This window comes from Dermacentor albipictus, chromosome 5 (genome assembly GCF_038994185.2).
Source record: "Dermacentor albipictus isolate Rhodes 1998 colony chromosome 5, USDA_Dalb.pri_finalv2, whole genome shotgun sequence".
NCBI classification, from domain to species: Eukaryota; Metazoa; Arthropoda; class Arachnida; order Ixodida; family Ixodidae; genus Dermacentor; species Dermacentor albipictus.
Genome location: NC_091825.1, coordinates 9,169,068 through 9,189,798, shown reverse-complemented (window position 1 = coordinate 9,189,798; position 20,731 = coordinate 9,169,068). Strand labels below are relative to the sequence as shown.

The following is a 20,731-nucleotide window of genomic DNA, read 5'->3' as shown; positions in this document are numbered from 1 at the left end:
CTGCCAAATAATGAAGATCCGTGTTTTCACTTTTTTTTGCAAGTTGTTTATTTTGACTCTGCATAATTCGATCAATTACGACAGTCCCGTGAGGGCCAAATTAACGGAAGTCAACTGTATTTGCCATGGACTAATTTTTACAGTTTTGTAGTGTCAAGTCAATAATGCAGTATTTTCAAGCCGCACTGTCATCTCAGTCTTGCTTTTCACGAGGGAGTTGTGCAGATGAGAACTATGGCATCCAGTTGCACGTTCTCATTCACTCCAGTTCTCTGCCTGGACTTTACGAGGTGGGCTGCCTGCTCGGTCTCTTGACTTGTACATCCTCGTGATGAAAATGGGCAGTACACAAGGACCCTCGCTACTGCACATCATGATCCCCAGCCTGGCAAACAATGTTGCTCACCTTTGGTGACAGGTGCTCCTGGAGGAAGCACAGGGGCTCCGAGTTGGGCAATGCACGGCTCAACACAGAGGGAGCCACCTGCCGGAGCAACTCCCTGACAGGAATGCCCACGCTGTCGCTCACAAGCTGGACAGCCCTGATGTTGCAGGAGTCCACAACTGCTGGCAGGACCCGAACCCAGTGGCACCTGCCGAGACACACCACTTATGGAAAGCACACTTTTGATGAAAGAGGAGCATGTGGCAAACATTGGCCCAGTTGAATAATTGCCGCATGCTACTATGAAGATGCAAGGACACACGCAAAAGACGCAGATGACATTGGACACTAGTCAACAGCAGCAGTGATCAGAGCTTATAACTATGAGTTCTTCAGCCTAACAGGACTTTCATTAGAGTATTTTTCTACAAAGGATTAATGCTGGACGTTGTGTTGCCTCAGCGCATGTGCGTCAGTGCACATGGCGGGGCTTGATGTCATGCATATGTCGTGATCATGGCGTGAGCCAACGGGGGATTTAACCCTCTTTTGCATGAATTATGAAAATGTCATTTAAAAATAATTTTTTCAGCTTCCATTATTGATCGAATGAGGAAACACATATACAAAAAGTTTAAGGAGTTATAATGACTGTATTAATAAAGATACAGCTTTGTGCCAAATATGGCACACCATGAAGATGGCTTAGCAGTCTTGCTTCCATGGGCGAAAAACAAAGCTTCACGGACGGTGTTCTTTTTAGAGCGATGTGTGGAATGAAATGGAACAGTTGTTTGCTGCGTTCAGGCACCGATTAATGTTGCACTTCCTGCATCTTACCGACGACTTCTTTATGCAAGACGTCCGCTTACATATTTGTCTCTTCTCATCAAATTCTGGCCAGTGGCCGATTTGGTCAGATCGGACGTCTTTGGCTGGCATTGCGGCAGCTGGTCCCCATGCTTTTTTTGGCTTGCACCTGGAATTCGATGTCAGGACTAGGAGGCCTTCCTGGTTGCTTGTTGCGTAGGCACTTGTTAGGCGAGGAAAGGCATTCTGCAATCTCTGTTTTGAATTGAGCCAGCGGTACTACTTGTTTCTTCCTAAGCTGCTCCTGCACCCTCCTGTACAATAGTCAGGCCACTACTTGCGATAAGTCTAGGGTATACGTAAAAATTCGAAAGTGCCATTTTTTCGACCTGATATGTATGCGGTAAAGTCCGTGTAGTGAGTCCAGCAGGTCCACCCCGCCCATGTGTCTGTTGTGGACCTGGGACAATCAATTTTGCGAAAATCTTTGGCGGAGGCAAACCAGCGCTTAGTGTTTTGGACTTGATCTCTACCAACAAAGCTCAACAGAAATGTTGCGGCGCGGTTATCATACCAACGCACACACGATAACACCACGTCATCTATCGTGCTTGCGAGTTCCTCTGAAGCACCACGTCCTTTACATTTCAGTTCCTTTTCGCTTTCCAGGTGGCTGTTTGGTAGACAATTTGCCCTCACCATACCGATCGTCAAAATTCCATCTTGTGATAAAGTGACCTGCAGCTTCGGGCTATTGAACAGATGGCAGCACGTTAACAGATTTTGTATTTCAAGTTCATACTGTGCACCCACCGATTTCGGTTTCTTTGCTGTAGTTGCAGACAAAATTGAGAAAATAAATAACGGGCTTGAATTGATGAGACCATAAAATATGCCAAAATATTTTTTCTGTTTCTGCGGTGAAAATTGTCAGAAAAAAAAGAAAAGAAAAAATTGCTCGTGTTTGCGCTTCCGAGTTTCACATCGCTTCCCAAAATCTACTTCACCTCTGTTTTGCGTATCACTCAAGAGGTGGCAGCACTTGCTGATAACAAGTGCACATAGCTATGAGAATTACTTTGACAGTATCACATACTATAATGGGCATCTCACACACGCAAACAAAAATGGTAACTGGCATGTGCCAAATATGGGACGCCATGCCATAGAGGGCCAGTCAGCCATCGTCCGCTTCGTGCACGGCATTGTTTCAAGTATGCCTTCCTCACTAATGCCATTATTGCAGGTTAGTTACCTGGCAGGTGCTGCTTCGGTTTAAATCTAGCGATTATTGTATCATAGTGATGTCGTGCCCAATAGAGTGGACTGACGCATTTAATCGGTCGGTTACTTTGTTATCAAAAATGTACTTTGAGCTGTTACTTGTCCTCGCGGGTGGCGTTGAGCAGAGTCCCGGTCCAGTGTTGAAGCTTGAGGCCGGCGCCTTCACTGCTGCCTTGAAACTAATAAATAAGCTTGAAGACGTCGTGGCTGCTATGCAAACCGATTGTAAAAATTTCTGAAAAGGACAGGCAAGTGCTTTGGAAAGTGTATACAAACATGCAGAAAATGAGAAGGCTTTGCACACTTACTTGAAACGAGCAAATGAAGAACGCGCTGCCGCTGTAAATGAGATTAAACTGCTAAATACAAAGCTAGTAGCGTTAGAAGCATCTATGCCATCTCAACCAGCTGGGGATTCTGGAAAGTGTTTGGAAACATTGCATGATGCTTCCAATCAGCTGTGTAAAATTCCTATTTGTGAAAACGCAGAAAAGCATATTCAGTGATCCAACCTGCTCTTCTTTGAAATAGCAGATGAGGCTAAAGAAAACTGGGCTGCTTCAGAAAAAGAAGTGGCACAATTTTGCTCCGAAAGATTGGTCACGAAGTTCACGACGGTGTAGTTTGAGAGGGTGCACCAATAGCGAAGTTTACGGAAGGCAGGGTGAGGCCTATTATTGAGAAAATGGCACTTTTCAAAGACAAAGGCCGTATATTGTCTTCTGCATGCAAACTAAAGGGGTCTGGTGTTTCAATTTGCGAAGATTTTTCACCAGCTACCCGGCAGGCAAGAAAGCAGCTAATTGCTTTTGCCAAAACAGAAGCTAAACCTTTTTCGTTATCAACGGATCGACTACGCATTAGGGACATCATTTATACTGTTGTTGTTCCGTTGTTCCTTGTGAACCGTTGTTCCTTGTGGGAAATAGCAGCAAACCACACTGCATTATGTGAACCACAGAAAGTCAAAGCCACCTGTCATCGCACCATCATTATCGATATCTTTCACAAATATCTGCAGTCTGTTGCCTAAACGCAACAATATTGCCTCATTTCTTGATGACTGCAGTTCAGATATTCTTACTGAAACATGGCTACACCCTGAAATAACAGGTAATAAAATATTTCCACATGATGGCACATTTAACATGTTAAGGTGTGATTGCACTGAAAAGAGAGGTGGTGGCATACTCTTTGGTATCGAAACAAAAGTTACCTCACAAGTTATTACTGTAGATTCCAGTATTGAGATAGTATGGGCTGAATGTCAAACTTACAGGAACAAGCTGCTGATATGATGTTGTTATCGTCCTCTCAATACAAACCAGTGCTTTCTTGTGCAACTGTGCAATAGTATTTCTAAAGCTCTTGAGTTCTGTCAAACTGATATCGCCTATCTTTTTGGGGAATTTATTTTCCTTTGATCAACTGGAACAACCTATCATCCTCTTGTCATACATCAATGGAGTTGATTTCGTCGTTAGATTTCAACATATTCCAATTGATTACCCAGCCCACCCGTGGCACTAACACTTTAGATTTAGTTTTCCCCTAATGCCTCTGAAACAGTTGATGAAGCTGTTTGCTTCGACGGTTTCAGCGATCAAAAGCTACTAGAACTTACTCTTAAGATCCCCTTGAAATTTACAGGCGTCTCAAACAAAACCATCCGTACGTGATTACAACAGAGGAGACTATGACAACATTAACAAAGAACTTGAGACGTTTCTTTCTGGCACCTTTTTAGCTTCGTTTTCTGCTCAGCCAGTCAACGAGAACTGGCTTCTGTTTAAAGAAAAGCTTGTGCTTTAGTGGAAACGCATATCCCCCTAATCATAATAACAGGCGATAGACAGAACCCTTGGTTCACCAAGTACCTTTGAAGGTGAGGAAGCAAGAAGAAAAGGCTATACGAAACTGCAAAGCATACAAACTCACCCGTGGTATGGGATAAATAAAGCTCGTTTTTTAAAGATTGCTGCTCGTCTTTGAGAGGCTAAAGAAGAATACTGCTCTCAAGATCTACCTTCACTACTTAAAAACAAGCCCCAGAAATTCTGGCAGGCAATTTCCCCTAATAGTGGCTGGCATCACATTTCACTAAGTGATGGTAAGCAAGTTCCAATCAGTGACAAGGAATGCCCAGTCGTCTTTAATGCATTTATTTCATCCCTATTCGCAATAAAGACCATTCAAATCTGCCGCAAGTCACTGATATAGATTACCAGTACATGCAATCCATCGATGTAACAGAGGATGGTATCACACGTCTCATAAATAACCTTAAGTTGACTACTTCTTCGGGTGTCGATAATATTTACTTGACAATTTTAAAGAATACAGTCACACTATCTAGCAAATTTTTATGTCTTATTTTCCGCCAGTCATTACCATCAGGCCAGCTTCCCTTACACTGGAAAATTGTAGAAGTGATACCACTACACAAAAGTGGCAGCAAGAATCCCCCAGAAAACTATGGTCCCATATATTTGACAAGTATTTGCTGCAAAATGCTTGAACATATCATAGCATCTCACATATATCATCATCTGGAATCAAAATATTTTTTCTTTGTTAACCAACATGGGTTTAGGAAAGGCTTGTCATGTGAGACGCAGTCACTAGAATTCACTACAGACTTGCATTTTAACATGGACCATAGTCTTCAAACAGATTGCATTTTTCTAGACTTCTCCAAAACCTTGAGAGATGTGTAGCTCACTGCCGTTTATTTTCCAAGTTATCTGTTCTCAAATTAGACTGCTTAACGCAGTCTTAACTTTCTTACAAATCGTAGCTTTCTAACAAATCGTCAGCAATTTACAGCCGTTCATAATTTTACGTCACCCCTTGCATATGTCAGTTCCGGTGCACCACAGGGCAGCATACTAGGACCCTTGCTTTTTCTTATTTACAACAATGATCTGCCCAATAACATCTCATCCTGCATGCGTGTTTTTGCTGATCGTCGTATTCAGTAGTTGTGTTTATACAACCTAGATGGCACGAGGCACGCACCGTGGGATTCTCATCCGTGCTCTTGGGACAAAGGAACGACAACACAGTAGTGCAAACAATAACAAGGGCATTTATTGCACCTTTCATAGATCAATGCCTGCTAGCCAAGTTGCTATCCACAAAACATGCCGATGGGCACGTGACAAATCTAAGAAGTTCAACTCACCACAACTAGATAATGAGCGAACATGTTCGCCCCATGCTGGATCCTAACGCCTGGTAGTTCCGCACATACAGTCATGCGAACAGTGGCACGTTCGAACGAGGGCTCACGAGACGGTCTCGCAGAAGCATGGATCGGCGCACTTGCGGAACGTTCATGCAGCTTGACGACCCCGAACGAAAAAGGAAGCGCCTTCTGCTTTCCGTGCCTGTGCTGGAATGTATTTCTCTGTGGCTGAAAGCACGCTCCCGCAGGGCACGCCGAGTCATTGCGCCTGACACATGTATAGAACCACGTGTCACTGACGTCACGCTGGTTCTACTTAAACGGCTGTGGAAATAAAGACGGGGGCTCTTTCCCCTTGCTGGCGTTTTGGACTATAGTCGTCTCCTGTCTTTCGTCGATCACCCACTGATAGCGGCGGCGCCGATACGACAGTGCCCAAGTAACCCCGCCGTGAGGCGGCGTTAGCAGTGCAACACTCGCACCATCTCTCGTACTGCGCTCCAACCACATCGACCACCACGGGCCCCAGGCCATGCGGTGAAGGCGCATTGCAGGAGACGGGAGCTATGCGGGAAAACAACATATCAGGGGACGCGTGAGAGTTGCGCATTCCCACACACGGCAGCTGACGCACGTACCTGTATATTGCCACATCCAGTATGCGACATGTACAGGAAGATGAAGATCTCGGGCATTGCAGAGGAGAAGAAGAGGTCCCTGTATGATCGTTTTTCAGTTGGCTTGCAAATAAAGTGTTCTGACCTTTTTTTATCAATTCCTGCTGCTTGTGAATTGCGACACTGGTGGAGGCTCTGGGTAAATGTTTGGGACGCCTGCTAGCCATATATCGATGCACGGATTCAAAAGCCGAAAGAAACTGTTGCCATGTTCGCTGAGGACTTGGCTCGTCTGTCATCGTGCAGACCCCGATATGCCCGAGGCAAAAAAACTCAGCCACCTCATGCGCGCCGTAAAGGAGCAGCTGTTTACCAAATCTGCCAATGAACGTTGATAAATTTATTAAAAAATGAACAGCCATAAAGCGCACGTTACACCTACGCAGCTGCGAGTATGGTCACCTGACCAGAACTGGACCGACAAGCGCTGCAGCAGTGATGGTCACAGACAAGGGTTCCTTGCACCGGCTGACACGCGATATTGTTCAGGAGGAAATTAAGAAGCTCAAGGCCACGCCAAATGAATGCACAGCAGCGTTGGTGGCTCAAGTTGTGCATCAAGGAATACAGCAAGTGTTTGCGGCTCCCAAGCCCAATTCCCAGACGTGGTAGCCCAACTACACAGATGTTGTCTGCCGACCGCCATCTCGGATGTCGACACCTCAGTCACATTCCCAGATGTGGCAGCCCTGCAACGCAGATGTTGTCTGTCGACCGCCACCTCCGATGCCGACGCCTCAGTATCACCAGCAGTCAGCACCGCCATCACCTTGGTACCACAGGAAACAACCGACATAACCACCGCTTCGCAGAACCGACATTTGGCGCGCAGCTGACCACAGGCCCTTGTGCTTCCACTGCGGGGAAGCGGGCCACATCTGCTGTCATTGCCCTTATCACGTAGAAAGGTACCAAGCATTTCCATCCACTGCTTCTCGTCGTGCTTTTGAAGGGGCAGCCGAGCGAACATCGACGCGAATTCGACGAGCTGGCAAGCCGATTCTCACGGTTGCCGGTCGCGCTCCCCTTCTTTAGGACATCGTTCTCCAGCTAAAAGACGCAGTTCCACCGACATGGACTGAGCGCGATTTACCAGCCCACGCCGGTGAAACTGAATGTCGTGAGCTCAGGGGGGAAGGTTGCCACACGTCGAACTGCCAAAAATCCCCCATTGCCGTCGAATGAGAAGCCGATACAGCCGGATGACGTGACGACAGAGAAGATTGTTAGTACCGATGTTACTGTATCAATTGACGGCCGCGACGTGATGGCGCTAGTAGACACTGGCGCGAACTTTTCGATCATAACTGAAAGACTGGCAGACAGACTACGCAAAGTGAGAATGGAATGGTCAGGGCTGCACATTAACGGTGCCGGAGGCCAGCTACTGACACCGACTGGCAAGTTCACTGCAAGGATCAATATAGGGAATTCATCATTCGTCACAAATTTCGTCACAATTCGTCACAGTATGGCGCCGTCATCAACATACCAGAAGGCATACTAACCTTTTCTGGGGACGAAAGTACAGAACTACAACACAAGTCTTCGTGCATCATGGACGACGTGACCGAACCACTGTTATCTTGCCGTCTTGTTTCCGTCAGGTGCGACACAGAGTCTGATGGGGAAGGTTTTTTTTTTTTTTACATAAAAATTGCAACAGCGCAAACACATGCAACCACAAAGTACCAAGGACGAGACACTACTTTGTGGTTGCATGTGCTTGCGCTGTTACGATTTTTATGTCAAGTACGCACCAACTCGCCCAGAAAGAAGTTTTAATGATGGGGAAGGTATTGCCAAGCAGATAATTATGCTTTTGATAACTCAAGGTATTGCCACGCCCAGAAGTCTCGTCAAAGTAATGCATGGGCAAACAGAATTACTGCTGACAAACTTCAGCAAGCAACGACGACACATTGCAAAAGGCGTAGCAGTTGCTTACCTCGATGAGATTGCGGAAATCGGTTAATGCTTTGCATTACAAGGAGAGCAAGGCGCTTCGGCACCGCTACCAGTTCTTGACGTGAGCGCGAGCTTATCACCAGCAGAAAGGCACAAGCAGGCCTTGTGGACCTGCTTCACCAGTTTCGCGATTGCTTTTCGTCGACATCCAGAGTTGGTCAGATGCCACTGACGAAGCACCAGATTATCATGGAGGAGACAGCGAGACCAATCCGACAAAACCCGTACCGTGTAGCACCAAAACAACGCGAAGCGATCTGAGAGCAAGTGAAGAAAATGTTCGAAGACAACGTTAACGTTATCCAACCATCAAAAAGCCCATGGGCATCACCGGTAGTGATTGTCAAAAAGAAAAACATCAGCCTACGTTTATAAGTCGACTACCATAAGCTGAACCGGGTGACAAAGAAAGACGTATACCCATTACCGCGTATCAACGATTCTCTCGACAGGTTGAGGCATGCCCGCTACTTCTCGTCGATGGACCTCATAAGTGGCTATTGGCAAATGGAGGTTGACAAGAGAGACAGAGAAAAGACTGCTTTCGTAAAGCCTGGTTTCCTTTACAAATTCAAGGTCCTGCCTTTCAGTTTATGCTCAGTTCCAGCAACTTTTCATCGACTCATGGATATGGTTCTGTCAGGCCTGAAGTGGCAGATGCGCCTAGTATACCTCAACGACGTCATAGTCTTTTCAGAAACGTTCAAGGAACACCTGAGGCAGCTGCTGGCGGTTCTACAAACGATCCGGTCCACCAGCTTAACACTGAAAGCAGAAAAGTGTCACTTTGGCTTCGAGGAATTCCAGTTCTTAGGTCATGTTGTGAGTCATCAATACGTCCGCACTGACCCGATCATGGCCGTTGCAAAGCTTCCAAAGCCAATGGATAAGAAGGCAGTGAGGCTTTTCCTAGGTCTCCGCTCGTATTACCGAAGATTTATAAACAATTTTTCTCATATAGCTTTGCCCTCAACGTGCCTTACAAGAGAACACATTGCATTTGTATGGGGCAAAGAAGAACAAGCAGCGTTTAATGGTCTCCAACAGCGCCTGCAAACAGCTTTTGTACTGGCTCACTTGGACAGGGACTCTCCTACCATGATTCATACAGACGCTAGCAACGTAGGTCTTGGCGCTGTGTTCGTGCAGTGGCAAGACTCAGCCGAGAGAGTCATTGCATACGTAAGCAAGACGCTCTCACGTGCTGAGTCTAATTACTCAACCACAAAAAAGGAATGCCTTGCGGTGGTATGGGCAGTCATGAAGTTTCGCCTGTATCTCTATGGCCGTTCCTTCAGTGTTGTCAACGATGATCACTCACTTTGCTGGCTGACAAACTTGTAGGATCCGTCCGGTTGACTAGCGTGTTGGAGCCTAACGCTTCAAGAATTCGATACGACCGTGGTGTACATGTCCGGACGAAAGCACTCCGATGCCGACTGCCTTTCAAGGTCGCCGATTGAGCAAGAAGTCACAGAAGATTATGAAGACATGGCATTTATAGGGGTTCTAGAGAGCCACGATTGCTCGTCAGCAGCGAGAAGACAGCGAACTTATTCTGGTTATTGAAGTTTTAGAAGGCCGGATTACAAGTGCGCCCAAAACATTTGCAAGGAGCATGCCATCATTCTGCTTCCGTAATGATGTTCTTTACAAGGAGAACTTCTGTGGAAGCGAAAGCAGCTGCCTACTTGTCATCTCAACGTACCTCCGTCATGAGGTCTTGCAAGCCTGCCACGATAAACCGACATCTGGCCACCTCAGCTATACACGAACACTAGCCCAAGTCAAAGAGAAATATTACTGGCCAAGGATTTCCACCTTTGTGAAACATTACGTGCGCACATGCCTCGATTGTCAGCGACGCAAATCACCATACATGAAACCAGCTGGGCTACTACAACCAGTCCAAGTGCCCACGACCCAATTTGCCCAAATCGGGACGGACCTTCTCGGATTATTCCTGGCTTCCAAAACTGGCAATGGGTGGGTAATAGTTACCACCGATTACCAGACATGCTATGCTATGCAAGGCCCTTCCAAGTGGCACTGCAGTCGAAGCAGCGCGATTCTTTATTGAAAACGTGGTTCTGAGGCACGGTGCACCAGAGGTGATAGTAATGGACAGAGGGATTGCCTTTACGGCTACACTTCTGAAGACAGTGCTTAGCCTCAGCGGCACGGCTCACCGAAAGACTACAGCCTATCACCCGCAAACGAATGGTCTAACAGAAAGCTTGAACAAGACTATCGCTGACATGCTGAGTATGTACGTGGGCGTGGAGAACAAAAATTGGGATGACATTCTACCATACATCACATTCGCTTACAAAACTGCTCAACAGGAAACAACACAAAAGACACCATTTAACCTTCTTCCTGGCCGTAAAATGACGACGATGCTTGATGCGATGTTGCGACATGACTGCGGTGACACAGGCACAGACGCTGATGCTGTCACTCAGCATGCTGAAGAAGCGAGACAACTCGGCCGTGTCAGAATCGCCCGACAACAGGACTACGACACTCGATGCTACAATCTACGGCACCGCTACATCACATATCAGCCAGGCGACAAAGTGTGGGTTTGGAGTCCCATCCGTCAGCGAGGCCTTTCAGAAAAGCTGCTCAGGCAGTACTTCAGTCCGCACAAGGTTTTACTGCACCTCAGTGACCTGAACTATGACGTTATACCTGACAGTCCTGCTTCCTCCAGGGTGAGGCAGCGTCCACCAGAAGTAGAGCACATGGTGCGCATGAAGCCGTTTTGTTCGGAATGAAGTGCCCACAACTCGTCTGACAGATCTGCCTGCAGCTAGGTGAGCATCAGGACGATGCTCTTCCTGGAGGGAGGCAAATGCCTCATCCAGTATGCGGCACGTAGAGCAAAACGAAGACCTCGCGCATTGCGGAAGAGAAGAGGTCCATTCAGGATCGTTTTTCAGTTGGCTGGCAATTAAAGTGTCCTGCACTTTTTTATCAGTTCCTACTGCTTGTGAATCACGACAATATCTATGCTCATCACGGACTAACAATAATAACAACAACAACAACAACAACAACAACAACAATAATAATAATAATAATAATAATAATAATAATAATAATAATAATAATAATAATAATTCGAGGTATGGCTGGCGGTTCACTTCGCGGTTCTCCAGCACCTGCAGCATAGTCGGGCACAGCACGATGGCGGATACAACAGTTGGCGACGAGAGGTCCACCTGTGCATCGTCAAGCTTTGCTACTGCACTGTTTGGGTATGGAAGGCCAACGCTTGTACAACGCATTGCTGAAGAAGAAACCGTCGATGCCGCATGCAGAGGAAACGGATAAAGGCGGTACAAGCGATGAGTACGATGCAGCATTGGTTATGTTGGATGCTTACTTCACTTCTAAAACAAACGTCGTCGTGAAGCGGCATAGGTTCGGACAGCGCATCCAACTGCCTAGGGAGACCGCAGCAGCATTCGTCACGGCGTTGCGCAAGCTGGTATTGAGTTGCGACTCTGGTGAGCAAGTTGATGATTTCATTTGTGACCAACTTGTAAAGAAAACGAGAAATCATGTTCTTCGGGAACGCCTACTTCTAGAAGGCACTTCGCTTACTCTTGAACATGCGCTGGCTATTGCGAACAATATTGAAGAAGCTACGAAATCCTTCCTTACACTGCAGTCATCGGCTGCAAGCATTCAAAAGATGGAAAAATGTCAGATTCCATGCCGTACAGAATCCTGATTAGCGCTACCGCAGCAGCACAAGTCTTGTTTTCGTTGCGGGTCTTCGCAGAATCTTGCAGATTACAAGAAATGCATGGCGCAGAATAAAATATGCAGCAAATGCAGCAAATGAGGACATTTTCAGCGTGACTGTACGAACGGCATGCCAAATAAGCGGGCCCTCACGGTCTGAGAAGTCGATATCGGCAGTACATCTGGCGACCTGAACGTCTTGCTTCTCGCACAGCCTAGCAAAGCAGGAATACACATCCAAGTCCTCGTGCAAGATGTACCCATACGTTTCCTCGTAGATACGGGCTCTGCTGTCTCGATTCTGTCCAGCGTCACATACTCAAGGTTGAAATGCCTTTCCATGCAGTCGACATCAACGTCACTTTACAATTTTTCTAGGCGCAGGATAAGCACAGAGGGGTGTTTGACAGCACCAGTTGTCTTCCAGGATCGACACGTCGAGATACTTTTCTATGTCGTCAACGATGCCACTGACATGCTTGGCATCGATGCCATCGAAGCACTGCGGCTGCACATCAACGGTATGTTGATGAATTGCAATGCACTCACATTACGCAAGCGCCACAAGATCTTGATCCGGAACTCTTTTGTCAGTTTTCGCACTTGTTTGATGGAAAGTTAGGTCTGGCAAAAAATTTTATTCATATAACCGACGGGATCACGCCTGTCGCTGCAAAGTTACGCCGCATGCCATTTTCGGTGCGAGTTGTGGTACGTGCAGAGCTGCAGCACCTTGAGCATGATGATGTCATAGAAAAGGTTGATGCGTCTGAATGAGTATCGTCAATTGTAGTAGTTGCAAAGAAAAACTGCAAGATAAAAATTTGTGCTGCTCTGCGCAAACCAAACAAAGCGATTGTTGTTGACAAATTTCCGCTGCCGCACATGGAAGAACTATTGCACTAACTTCACGGTGCAAGGTATTTTTCCAAGATTGATTTAGCAGCTGCCTACCACCAAGTCCAGCTGAGTCCTGAAAGCAGAGAATTCACTACCTTCACCACCGATAGTGGATAATACAGATTCAAACGCGTCTGCTTCGGCCTTGCATTGGCACCGTCTGCCTTTCAGAAAATGATGGTCACTATTTTGCAGGAATTGTAAAAACACTTTGCGCTACATCGATGACGCCCTTGTGTATGGAAGCACACGTGAGGAACATTTCGAGAAAGTAAAACAAGTGTTGCACTTGATTGCAAAGTTTGGATGAAACTGAATGACAAATGCATTTTCAATGTACAAGAAATAGACTTCCTTGGTCACAGGATTAGTCTTTACAGTCTTTTAAAGGGGATACACCCTTTACAAAGCAACATTGATGCCATCGAGGCTGCACCGGCACCAACAGATATTGGCACTTTGCACTTCTTGGGCATGGTGGGCTATTACGCCAAGTTTGGGCCTGATTATGCGGTGCTTGTCGAGCCTCTTTGCGAGTTGCTATGTCAGAATACCCCACTCACTTGGAATGTTGTGAGACAAGTTTGTTTCGAGCAGGTGAAAAGTTCCTTGGCCACAAGATGTTTACAGCTATTTGATCCTGTGGGTGACAATATTGTCACTACAGATGCCTCGGCCATTGGGTTGGGAGCAGTGTTGCAGCAGACAAGAAATGATGAGCTTGTAACGACTGCTTTTGCCGCTCCCAGGCCTTCCCCACAAGAACAGAAGTACTCTGTTGGGGAACTGGAAGCCCTTGCTTGTTTGAGGGCATGCGGGCATTGGAGAGTATAACTTTGGCGTCGCACATTAACAATGCGCACCGACCACCAGGCTCTGGTCACATCCCGAGTACAAAAGGAGTAGGTTGACGTCCGTTCCGGATTGCAAGGTGGCACACCAGGCTGATGGCATACAACTCGATCGTTGTGCACTAGCTATCGTCCCATTTCACTAACCAGTGTTTGTTGCAAACTAATGGAGCATGTTATTTACTCTCAGATCGTGAACTTTTTTAGTATCCAATAACCTATTTCATCCTGCTCAACATGGCTTCTGTAAAAGTCTTTCATGTGACACTCGACTAGCTTTATTTCTTCATGATCCAAGTTTTAACCTCGACTTGAACGTACCTGGAGATGCGATTTTCTTAGACTTTAAAAAGGCATTTGACAAAGTTCCACACCAATGGCTACTCCTAAAACTTTCCTGTCTGAAGATTAATCCATTTGCACTAAACTGGATACGTAGCTTTCTCACTAACCGGCAGCAGTTTGTATTTACTAACACGCAGTCATCTAAATGATTTTCTGTCCTCTCGGGCGTACCACAAGGCACAGTTCTTGGACGACTACTCCTTCTAATTTACATTAATGACCTTACTTACTACTGAGACCTCTTCAAATATTCGATTGTTCGCAGACGATTGTGTAGTTTATCGACGCATAACTAACACTTCCGACATAGATTTGATTCAAAATGACCTAAAACGCATTGAATTATGGTGTGATGAATGGTTGACGTTTTTAAATACTAAAAAAACCTCACTAGTTTCTTTCCATCGCAGACAGCATCACCAATCAGGGAAATACACCATATACGGCTCCGAAATTTCTTCCGTTGACTCATATAAATACCTCGACATAACCTTTTCAACTACCCTAACTTGGTCACATCATGTCATTACCTCCGCTAATGCCACGAATCGAACTCTCGGTTTTCTCCGACGGAATCTAAGAATTGCTCCCTCATCAGTAAAATTGTTAGCTTATGTTACATATGTCCGCCCTAAGTTAGAATATGCATGCTCTGCCTGGGATCGTCATCAACATAACCTATCTAATACACTTGAATCAGTTCAAAACCGTGCTGCCCGGTTTATTTCCTCTGAATATTCTTATCATGTAAGCATGTCTGAACTAAAAACCTGTGCCAGTCTTACTAATCTAGAATCACGACGTCATATTTCTAGGCTGTCTTTTACACAAATTCTATCATTCGTCACTCCAGATTTCAGTTCTATTAGCAGCCCAGCTGCATTAACCACAGAAAAGCTATGTATCCTCCCCCAGCGCAGACTACCTCCCATCTACGATCACTTTTTGTGAAAACCACAAGGAACTGGAACGGTCTGTCTGCCGATGTCGCGCACCACTCCGACGCACATCACTTCAAGGCTGCTCTTGAATCACTATTTTGTTAAACTAAGCCCATCCCTCATGTATTACCCCATCTCTGGGGCCTTTAAGGTATAATTAAAGGGAAGCTGAAGAGTCTGTCGAATTCAATAAGACGCTCATATACGGATGCGGGAACCTTATAAACCATGTAGGTCAAATTTGGGTTTTTTTTTCAAATAGGAGCGACGTAATCGTCGGTTGAAATTGCGCTGTAGCTCCGCCCCCCGTCGAATGCCGCGCGCTGCTGCTGACGCTGACGATGCGAGCGGAGACCGGAAACCGCGGTGTTGTGACGTCAACTTTAGTGTTTTGCTCCTTCGCAGCCTGCGCGACCGTGCCTGACCGTGCTTGTTTCTGCGTGTGTGCCGTCGTAATCTGCTTCGATCGACCCTGCGTTTCTTTGTTGGTGCGTCTGTGTGTATGTAGAGTGGTGGTCAACGTGCGCAGCATCAACTGATGTGGTGGGCCGATCATGCCGTCTTTCCGTGCAGCCTACGGTTGCACGAACACCAGCGGCCGCGACGATGTTGTCTTCCATTGCTTCCCACAAGACAAGAAGCTTTTAAGGAAGTGGGAGGCTGCTGTAAAGCGAAAGAATTTCAAGCCCTCAAGAACAACACTGCTGTGCTCCAACCACTTCCGTGACGACGATTATCACGAGAATCTCTTCGTCGCGGGTCATGTGAACAACTCGTGTCGGAGATACGAGAAATGCACCATCTCATGATCGCGAAAGGACACGACGTCGTGTTTCAGTGGCTGCCTGGTCATTGCGGTATCTCCGGCAACGACCTCGCTGACGAAGCTGCTAGAAAAGCACACGAAGGAGCAACCCTTGTTTCAATTCCTTTATCGCGGACCGACGCAGCCCAACACTTAGGCAAGCTAGCGCACTCTTTGACATTGGAGAAGTGGCACACATCTGAATTCACTCACCATAGCTTGCATTCCCTCGATCCCTCTATGCAACTCCGGCTGTTACCAGGTCTTCCGCGAAATGAGGAAACAGTGCTGTGCTGCTTGCGTTTGGGAGTCGCATTCACAAATGCTTATGCATTTCTGATTGGAATGGCTGATAGCGCCGAGTGCACTGCCTGCGGTGTCGAGGAAACCATAGAACACCTACTGTGCTACTGCCCATCTTATGAAAACGAAAGGCAAGACCTCTGCACAGCTCTCAATCAGCTGGATGGGAAGCCTTTCACCTTGAAGAAGATCTTGGGACCATGGCCTCGCATATCGCAGCTACAAAAGGCCACAAAAGCGCTCCTGCGATATTTGAAAGCGACCGGATTGAGTGAGCGCCTGTGATTCGGACTGAGTGACCGACTGATATCTCCAGTGGACTTTCTCTTCTTTTCATCTTTCCGTCCCCCTTTCCCCAGTGTAGGGTAGCCAACCGGGCTCAGTCCTGGTTAACCTCCCTACCTTCCTTTTATCATTTTCTCTCTCTCTCTCTCCACTAGCAGGCTTTCTAAACGCAGCGCGAAAAGATCGGAGCAACGAAAACAAAGACGGCACGAGTGCGGACTGACTGATGATAACTGGTGTTGGAAGGCTTTATGAAAACACGAACTCGCCCAAACCTGGATTTTGATTTACTGCGAGCTCCTTCATGTTAGCACGCTGAACGGAAGGTGCATGTTTATTTCCCGCCCTTGACGCAGGTTTCGTCGCAAAGCGCCGCGAATTTTCTATTTGCACGTGTGTTGTAAAACAGCCTGCACGCAGCTACAATAACGCAGTGCAAATGTAGAGTTTGCATGTGCTGGAAAGCCGGCGCACGCCAGGACGCTACGCTCCCCCCATGTCTCGCGCACAGCGAGAAACCGACTGTCTCACGTAGCCGACGGAATTCGCCGCCTTTACGACTTCGGTTACGAGTAGTGTGCGGATGGCGCACAGATGAAGGTCACTACACGTACTGCATGAACCGGGAAGCTTTTCACGCGTTTGAACCGTCTTTGTAGGTTGCCGACAGCTTTGGACAGCGCACAAATGCCGACGATCGCATCCCCGCTTACGTTCCACAAGGAGGCATGCAGGAACACAACACTGCAGTTGCTTGACCGGAAACGAGCTCACTAGATCGGCGAGATCACTAGATCGCTTTGCAAAATAAATACTCACCAAAGAGCATTTCCAACACGAGGAGATCCCAAGACTTTCGTTCGCTTTCGCTTTCGTTCTCGACGAAAGCACTGCTCGCACCAGCATCGTTTGCTTCTTCGAGAGGCCGGCTCTTTGCAATCGGCTCGTACATGTAGGGAGCAACGCCGAACTCTTCAGAAAAACGTAGTCTCTCTAAGTTTTCTATTACCTCTTAATTTTCCATTACGGCACCAAACTACCTGGCACCGCGCTTCATGTGGAGCGGCAGCGGTCGGTCGCTAAAGTTGACGTCACGGGTCGCCCGACCAATCACAGGCGGAAACGAAACGCGCGAGCTGGGCGTGTCCGCTGCTGCACTTTTCGTCGAAATAAAATATGTTTGCGCTTTCTTTCGCTCAATTTCGATACGATATTCGAATTCGGAGGGTTGAAAACCATTATGTACACATGTTCACTCATTTTTTCTGGAAAACCTTTCAGCTTCCCTTTAAGTAATTATTTAAAAATAAATAAATAAATAAATAGACAAATAAACAAGCAAACAAACAAACAAATAAACGAACAAACAAACAAACATATAAAACTTTACTATTGAATTTCACAAGGGTGACAGAAATACTGTTGCTGATGCTCTTTCAAGGATGTCCCTCCCAGGTCATGTGGAGGAGGAAAAGAGAGAGGAGAGCGTTTGCGTTGTCTTAACTTGTGTTACTCATGCAGAGTTTAGAAACACTGACACCAAGGACAACATAGGGGAAATTACTTGTGCTTAATAAATGAAATAAAGAAACGATAAATTAACGGAAATGAAAGTGGGTGAAAAAACAACTTGCCGTAGGTGGGAACCGAACCCACAATTTTCGCATTTCGCCTGTGATGCTCTGCCAATTAAGCTACCGCGGCGGTGTTTCCCCATCCACTTTCTTGGGTATTTATGAGTCCTAGTAGAACCCTGGGAGTGCTACCCAGCGCCACTACTCACAGACCTTGGTGGCGGACGTGAAACGTCCTCTTTGCCGCAGGCGTCACGAGAACGTGATCTTTTTGGGCGAAGGCAACTGGTCAATAAACCCACACATGCTACCCGAAGGTATCCTGGGTAACACTCCCAGGGTTCTATGTGCATAAAATGCATCAAATTCTTTATTCTGGTAAGTTTATTTCCGTTTTTATTGTTGCTATTCATGAATGAAGAGTGCATATATACCAAGGCAATAGATTTTTTTTCTCACTTTACGGTCACACCTGAAAAATTACGGTAAATTTTTTTTGAAACAAGTCCTTTAGAAGAATTGGAATCTGCAATAAAAAAAATCGACCCTGGGAGGTCGTATATGGTGAAAAAAATCGACCCTTGAAGGGTTAAGCACAAATAATTTCCCCTATGTTGTCCTTGGTGTCAGTGTTTGTTGGCTTCTTATGATATGACTAATAAAAGTGGGGCCCCTCGGTTAACCCCCTTTCTTCTCGTTTTCACGCAGAGTTTGTTGGTCAAACAATGCAGGACCCTCTGCTTCAACAGGTCATAAAGTGGGTGACGTCGGGTTGGCCTGCAGTGAAGATGTGAAAGATGATCTGATCAAGAAACGCCAAAGTATGAAAGCCAGTACAGCTGGAATAGAACTGGCAGAACTTTCGAAGTTAATCAACAAGCGTAAGACAGCTGACATAAGGAAGTATAATATGGATAAAATTGAACACGCTCTCAGGAATGGAGGAAGCCTAAAAACAGTGAAGAAGAAACTAGGAATTGGCAAGAATCAGATGTATGCTTAAGAGACAAAGCCGTTAATATCATTACTAATATGGATGAGATAGTTCAAGTGGCTGAGGAGTTCTATAGAGGTTTATACAGTACCAGTGGCACCCACGACGATAATGGAAGAGAAAATAGTCAAGAGGAATTCGACATCCCACAGGTAACGCCGGAAGAAGTAAAGAAAGCCTTGGGAGATATGCAAAGGGGGAAGGCAGCTGGGGAGGATCACGTAACAGCAGATTTGTTGAAGGATGGTGGGCAGATTGTTCTAGAGAAACTGGCCACCCTGTATATGCAATGCCTCATGACGTCGAGCGTACCGGAATCTTGGAAAAACGCTAACATAATCCTAATCCATAAGAAAGGGGACGCCAAAGACTTGAAAAATTATAGATCGATCAGCTTACTGTCCGTTGCCTACAAACTATTTACTAAGGTAGTCGCAAATAGAATCAGGAACACCTTAGACTTCTGTCAAGCAAAGGACCAGGCAGGATTCCGTAAAGGCTACTCAACAATAGATCATATTCACACTATCAATCAGGTGATAGAGAAATGTGCGGAATATAACCAACCCTTATATATAACTTACATTGATTACGAGAAAGCGTTTGATTCTTTCGAAACCTCAGCAGTCATGGAGGCATTACGGAACCAGGGTGTAGATGAGGCGTATGCAAAAATACTGAAAGATATCTATAGCGGCTCTACAGCCACCGCAGTCCTCCATAAAGAAAGCAACAAAATCCCAATAAAGAAAGGCGTCAGGCAGGGAGATACGATCTCTCCAATGCTATTCACAGCGTGTTTACAAGAGGTATTCAGAGACCTGGATTGGGAAGAATTGGGGATAAAAGTTAATGGAGAATACCTTAGTAACTTTCGATTCACTGATGATATTGCCTTGCTTAGTAACTCAGGGAACCAATTGCAATGCATGCTCAATGACCTGGAGAGGCTGTGGGGTCTGAAGTGGGGATTCTCCTCCCGTACTCTTGGGACAAAGGAACGACAACACAGTAGTGCAAACAGTCACAAGGGCATTTATTGCACCTTTCATACATCAATGCTTGCTAGCCGAGTTGCTATCCACAAAACATGCCGATGGGCGCGCGACAAATCTAGAAGTCCGACTTACCGCGACCGGAAGCGAGCGAATATGTTCGCCCCATGCTGGATCCCAACGCCTGGTCGTTCGCGTGTATAGTCACGCGAATCGTGGCGCGTTCGAAGGCGGCCACGCGAGGCGGTCTCGCAGAAGCATGGGTGGCGCGCACGCGGGAGACGTCCCCGCGTGCGTCGACCCGCCGGGAAAGAGCCGCGCTGCACGTGCGGCACGCCCGTCCCGGTCCCTGCCTCGAACCCAAGAGAGAGCGCCTTGTCTCTCCCGCCGAGGGTAACCCCGCGCAGCCGCGCAACACTAGCGCCATCTCTCGGACTGCGCCTGTACCACTCGGACCGCCGCGTGTGCGGCGAAGCCGCACTACAGGAGACGCGCTATGCGGGAAAAACATCAGGGGAGGCGCGAGGCTCGCGCATCCCCACATCCCCCCAACCTTAAATCACCTCTTATTCCGGCGAAACATGTGACACGGTCTAACATCAACGCGCACTTCGCAACAAGGTAGTACATGTAACAGTGGCCGCGCCGAAGAAATGTCCACAGGCTGTCCA

The 20,731-nt window shown here is 46.7% G+C and overlaps 1 protein-coding gene across 9 annotated transcripts in view; it reads right to left on the bottom strand.

The window, feature by feature from the left end:
- tefu (Serine/threonine-protein kinase tefu) overlaps positions 1 to 20,731 on the bottom strand; it is a 1,084,056-nt gene that overhangs the window by 554,948 nt on the left and 508,377 nt on the right. For all 9 annotated transcript variants that reach the window (XM_070538252.1, XM_070538256.1, XM_070538258.1 and 6 more), the window contains one exon: positions 407 to 593. In XM_070538252.1, the coding sequence (XP_070394353.1) occupies positions 407 to 593 (187 nt within the window). The remainder of the gene's footprint in view (positions 1 to 406; positions 594 to 20,731) is intronic.